Below are 6,487 nucleotides of genomic sequence, written 5' to 3'. Positions count from 1 at the left end.
AATAAAACTTAAATAACTAAATTAATGAGCTGAAAGTTTTGGTCTTAGGCTGTGCCTCCAAGGAATACAAGGCACCAAGCCAGCTGTCTTCTGGGATTCGTCTCAGCTGGCCAAGCGTTAACTGCTGAAACCTGTTGACTCCTGTGCTCAGTTATCCCTGAGAACTTGGAGCTCTGCCTCTGCTCTCAGATGCTGAGGATGGAGTAGAAGCCACATTGGAAAAAACTGAACATATGTCTGGGAATGAGATAACAGGAGACGAGTTGCCTAAATAATGAACTTGTGAGAATTTTATTTATTTTAATTGAATTCAATTTAAGTTTTTCAAATTTTTATTTATTTATAGTATTTTTCAGTACGTATTTCTATTGAATTTTTGTGCATTTCATACAATGCATCTTAATAACATTTAGACCTCCTCCCCTTTCTTCCCTCTGTCTATTTCATTTGCTTGCTATGGTATTCTCTCTCTCTCTCTCTCTCTCTCTCTCTCTCTCTCTCTCTCTCCCTCTCCACCCAATTTGCTTCCTTCTTGGAGCAGATTATCACCCCATCCCCCTCCTTACCTACATCCTATTTCTCTGATTCCTTGTTTCTCTTTAACTTGGTTGGAGACACTGAACAATTAAGTTTAGAGCAGTGAACAAGTCAGAAATACAAGACTTGGTATGTTTAATGCTAAGCATAATTCATAAGTTAACTAAATCTTCATAGTTCTGCAAGTGTTGTTATCTACATTGTAAATTTGGGGGAAATGAGAGAAAGGGTTGTTAAATCTTTCCACCATTTACACAGCAAATACACATGGAGATAAGATGTTTGTGTCTTCCCAACCCCACTTTCTCTCTGTCCTGATCCTCCTTCACCTGGATCAGAACACGGGCATTTCTTGAGAACTTGCAGGAAATCAGAAAGCCACAGAGAACTGCTAGGCTGTGATAGGGAGAAGTATGGAGAATATATTTTAATCATCTTGTTCTGATCTCCTAACCCAATACCTCATGTTTATAGGTTACAGAGAGTCATTTATTTGCAATTAGAACCAGCCCCCATCTCCTTGTTACATACATATAGGTTATGGGACAAGAGACAGGACAAAATTGCACAATGAGGTTTATTTCCAGCACCTTCTGCATTAAGTTCCCCTTTGCTTCATTCTAAAGCTGGAGATAAGCCATGAATCCAGTGATATCATTCAGGAAGTGTGTCCCAAAGCTTCACGGAGAACAACACAGCTAGTACCACACCAAGAGCAATGACTTCCCCGGCCTTACTTTCATTCTCTCATTTACGTCTTCAAATAAGCTTTGAGAAGATCTTCCATAAGTCAGTTTGCTGTTTCTTGTCTGATTCTGGGATGAGTTGTTCTAAGAAATCCCTTGAGCATTTTCCACTAAGTCCATTGCATTTAGTTTCTACTAAACTCATTTTATTATATTTCTAAGAGTTTTATTCATTTTATATTTTATCTAGCCAATCTGTAGAAATGAATTACTAACACTAGTGTGTTTTCAAATGTTAAGAAAGAAGAGGGAATGGTACTTACTGTAGAGGTATTATTTTATTATCTCATACTCCTTTTAAATTATGCTTATGTATGTGTGCCTGGGTGGGTATGTTCAAATGAGTATAAGTGACCCACAGAGGCCAGAAAAGAATGTTAGATCCTTGGAACTGGAGTTACAAGGTGTTGTACGCAGCCCAATCTAGGCGCCATGAAGCAAACTCAGGTCCTCTGCAAGAGCAGTATGCTGCAAGCCGTCTCTGAAGCCCTTCTGGGACCTTTCAAACAAGGCCAGACACCCCTGTTAGGACTTTTGATAATGGCATTAAATGCCCTCATATATATTATATGAAACCACTATATAAAGAGGGGTTTTTTTCAGGCCAGGGAAATGGTTCAGGGGGTGAGAACACTTGCTGCACAAATACAAAGGACAGAGTTTGAATCCCAAGCACCCATGTAAGAAATTGGGCATGACTACAAGTACCTATAATGCCAACTCTTGAGGATTAGGGTAGTGAGACAGCAGGATCACTGGGGCCTGATGGCTGCTAGCCTAGTTCCAGGTTCAATGAAAGACCCTCTCTCAAGGGAATAAGCAGAGAATGACAGAGCAGGACATCCATACCTTCTTTGATCCTCTGAAAAGGCATGCACAACTACATACATGTATACATACACCACACACATACATCCTGCACACATATTACAAAAAGGGGTTTTTTATTTTAATTTCTAAAAATGGAAATATTTCTTTTTTATATATTTTTTATTTATTTATTTTTTGTGTATGAGTGTATTACCTGCATGTGTATAAGTGCACCTGTGTTGTGCAATGCCCTCAGAGGTAAGGACATTTTGTGGGATCCCCTGAAACAGGAGTTACAGACAATTGTTAGCCACCATGTGGGTGCTGGGAATCAAACCCGGGTCCTCTGAAACAGCAGTCAGTGCTCTTAACCACTGAGCCATCTCTCTATCCCTGAAAGATTTCTTGTTTAGACTGAAAAGCATTACATTTTATTGCAAAAGAATTGAAAAAAATTTAATTATAGCAGTTTTTCAATTATCTTTTCCAGAGAGATGAAAGAGCGACTATCAGGTTGAATATTCAATTAAACCAGAATGACAGTTAAATGTACATAGTGCCTATTCTGTTTTCTCTTTTCTAGTATTTTTAATGGTTCTGCGATTGAATTTAGAGCCTTGAACACTCTGCCACTGAGCTACAAATTCAGGTCTCCTCTTGTCCAAACATTCTTTAAGTATCTTTGTCTGTAGCCTTTCATCATTCCTGTTTAAAACCATAAGAATTAAGACTGGGTATGCTAGTGCACACTTGCAATCCCAACACTGGGAGGCAGAAGCAGGAGGATTAGGAGTTCAAGGTATTCCTTTGCTATATAGCAAATTCAAGGCCAGCCTGGACTACAGGAGAGCTTGTCTCAGAATATACAACCAAAATTGACACAGATGTGAAAAGATGAAAGAGATAAAATCATTTTGAGCAGTGCCCAATTTTTATTCTGGGTTTATGGTATTTAATTTTTATTTGAAAAAAATTAAGATATAATTTATATAGTATTGCAATAACTTTTAAAGTGTATATTTTGTCTTCTCTTTGTCAATTAGAAACTCATTTCTGGGCTTTCCCTCAAACTTATACTTGTTTAGTTTCAAAGACAACATCTTTGACTGCACCCCACTGTCTATGCCTCTGTTGTCATGAGTCAGGATTTCTTCTGGATGTTAAACACTGTGAGTGTGAAAAGAGACTATGATATAGGGTCCCAAGGCACAACTAGTCAGCAGTTACTTTAGTTCCATAGGGAGGATGGAGGCTGCATCCCCAGGCTCTGTGTGAGAAAGGAGCCTCTGGAATGGTCCGCTTGTCCACAAGTTATTTCTAAGCGAAATAATCTCTGCAATTATATTTGGGGCTAACTTTCGAGGTTGGGAATGTGAAGTGTCTGAAACTACAACAATGCAGCTTTCTTCCTGACGCCCAGGCACCATGGTCTCTGCATGGAAAAATGGTTTACTTAATGGTGTTATCTACCAAGGGCTTTCTTGTCTCTTCAGGAGACGAGGGGCTTATCTCAGGATAAAAGTCAAGAACCACTCTAGGACCTGTAGGCAAACCATTATTCATGAGTTAGTAAACCAATCATGGAAATACACTCTTCAAAAGCTTACTTTGGGGGCTGATGAGATGGCTCAGTAGTTAAGAGCACTGACCCCAGTTTGAATCCCAGCACCCACATGGTGGCTAACAACCAACTGTAACTCCAGTACTAGGGGATCTGATGCCCTTTTCTGACCTCTGAGGGCATTGCATGACACGGGTGCACTTAGATACATACAGACAATACACTCATACACATAAAATAAAAATAAATATATATATTTTAAAAAAGTATACTTTGCTGGTATGGAGCCTAGAGAAAATGTATCTGTTCCATGGGTCTAACCAACTCTAATCTGATACAATTTCTTTGGGGTGGGGCTTTTTTCCCAAATTTAATAACCACATGATTAGAAGAACCAATTCATGCAGGTTTAACATATTCAATAATAATTTCCAGAGCAAAGACACATCTCTTCCAAAAGTGGCTATAAATTTTTAGGTTCAAAGTTGAATACAGTCATACTGTAAACTCTACATATAAACTCTATAAGACATAAAACTGAATGAGCTTTTAGCCTTTAAAAAAGATCTCCATTTCATTTTAAAATATACTGTTTCCTACAGAAAGGCTCATGTTTAATGTCTGGCTTCGCTTGGAAGCATGGAGGAAATGATTCCTCTGTGTTTACCCTCTTTGTAGACTGGACACTGGTTCAAGTCCATCTGGTGGCGTCTCCACAGCCTCCTTGATCAATTTCTTAACTTTTATCAGTTACAGATGTGAGGAGCAGTGATGCTGAAGTAGAGACGACATTACTCAGTTCTGCTGAGCTGGAAGTAAGCACCTGATTGTCAATGGGACCAAGAGAAAAAGACCCAACCTTAGGACACTGAAGGCCACTAGTTGATCAGGCAGTTCATTGTCTTCTCTCTTCCCTCCCTCCCTCCCTCCCTCTCTCTCTCCTTCCCTCACCACTCCTTTCACTTCCACTCTTCTGTCTCATATTCATCCCTCCCTCCCTCCCTCTCTCCTTCCCTCCCTCCCTCCTTCCCTTCCTTCCTTTCTTCCAGGAAACTTTCTTCCACTACACCTCAATTACAGTCAATGTTTGCACCACAATCATCAAAGTGTTTTTAAAATCTCTCTCGTTATCCTCAAATTTCATTCCTGATTAGTCAACTATTGCCCTCCAGTGACTCTTCATATAAACTGAGAGTTCCAATCTCTTGAATCACTTAACATTTTCAGTCTTCATCCATGCCGTTTACACGCTTAGTCTTCTTCAGAAGAGCAAAACACCTCAAACAAAATAAAACAATAGGAACTCATAGCCCATGTCAGAAGGGGAAGAATGATCAATATGGGTAATTAAGTGATAACACATAACACTTAATAGATTCAAGTTTTTACTCTCTCTGGACCAACAATCAATGAAATTTGGATTCTAGGCTATTGAGGAAATAATTTATTTGAAAGGGAAAGGGAAGGTACCAAATAGTTTGGGTATAGAAGAGGAGGTTTTATTACTTTTCTTTCTCACATTTTAGGGGAAGAGTCACTACATAGCTATGGGAAACTTCAGTGCTGTCTCTGAGTTCATCCTCCTTGGACTGTCTGCTGATGCCCAGGTCCAAGCTGTTCTCTTTGTGCTGTTCCTTGTGATCTACCTCCTGACCCTGACAGGGAACTCTATGATGCTGCTAGTGGTGATGGCCGATGCTTGCCTCCATTCACCTATGTACTTCTTTCTGGGTCACCTCTCTTTCCTAGATCTCTGCCATTCGTCAGTGTCTGTACCCAAGATGCTAGAAAATTTCATGTCAAAGACCAAAACAATCCCTGTGGGGGGTTGTCTGGCCCAGGCCTTCTTTGTGTTTGCCACAGGGGGCACTGAGGCATTACTTCTGGCAGTCATGGCCTATGACCGCTATGCAGCCATTTGCCACCCTCTGCTCTATGGCCAGATGATGAACAATCGGCTCTGTGAGGGACTCGTGTGGGGCTCGTGGGGCCTGGCCATAGTGGATGCACTCATCAACACGCTCCCAGCTGTGAATTTGGACTTCTGTGACCATAGAACCGTACACCACTACAATTGTGAGCTTCCATCCCTCTTCCTTCTATCCTGCTCTGACGTCTCCACCAACATTACTGTCTTGACCTGGTCTTTTGTTATACATGCCTTTGGCACCTTTCTCCTGGTCTTTTCTTCCTATGGTTGTATTGTCTCTACCATCCTGAGCATCAGCTCCACCACTGGCAGAAGCAAGGCCTTCTCCACCTGTTCCTCGCATCTCACTGTTGTGATCTTGTATTTTGGCTCATCCTGCCTACGCTATCTCCTGCCAGCCTCTGGTTCTCCCTGGGAGTTAATCTTTTCTTTGCAGTATAGTGTCATCACCCCCATGCTGAATCCTCTCATCTATAGCCTGAAGAACAAGGAAGTAAAGGCAGCTATGAAGAAAATGTTTGGAAAATACTGCCAGTGATTTAAATAGTTGGTCATAGTCATGGGGTCAAAAAAACACTTGAGGGAACTGAAGTCAAGATATGGAGGTGATGAAGTACAAATCCCACTAAATTCAGGTGATACTGAGTAATGCTCCTTCCTTTGGTGGCCTGAACATTAATCCTGTTCAGAGACAAAGCATTAAATCATCCAACTCTTTTGATGACTTTAATATAGAACAGATGTATTTGTTATTTTTCTTGTAGAGAACATTTTTTGCTTTGCTGACTTTTGTTTAGTAACAGGACCCTTTTTCCTTTGGATGGAATTTCACTGTCCCATTATATATACATCAATATCACTGTCTGCTACTGTAACCCAGTGGGCTGGTCATTCTGTCACAGC

General features: G+C 40.5%; 1 protein-coding gene across 1 annotated transcript; it reads left to right on the top strand.

The window, feature by feature from the left end:
• Window positions 1–5,201: 5,201 nt before the first annotated feature.
• On the top strand, window positions 5,202–6,122 carry LOC103734303 (olfactory receptor 8S1-like). Its single transcript, XM_008833180.1, has one exon. It carries the CDS (start codon window positions 5,202–5,204, stop codon window positions 6,120–6,122), a length of 921 nt encoding a protein of 306 aa, XP_008831402.1.
• The last annotated feature ends 365 nt before the right edge of the window (window positions 6,123–6,487 follow it).

The sequence above is a fragment of the Nannospalax galili genome, unplaced genomic scaffold (assembly GCF_000622305.1).
Source record: "Nannospalax galili isolate Female #2095 unplaced genomic scaffold, S.galili_v1.0 scaffold2717, whole genome shotgun sequence".
In the NCBI taxonomy this organism is placed as follows: domain Eukaryota; kingdom Metazoa; phylum Chordata; class Mammalia; order Rodentia; family Spalacidae; genus Nannospalax; species Nannospalax galili.
The sequence above is the reverse complement of the archived record's forward strand: the minus strand, read 5'-3'. Positions and strand labels throughout refer to the sequence as shown.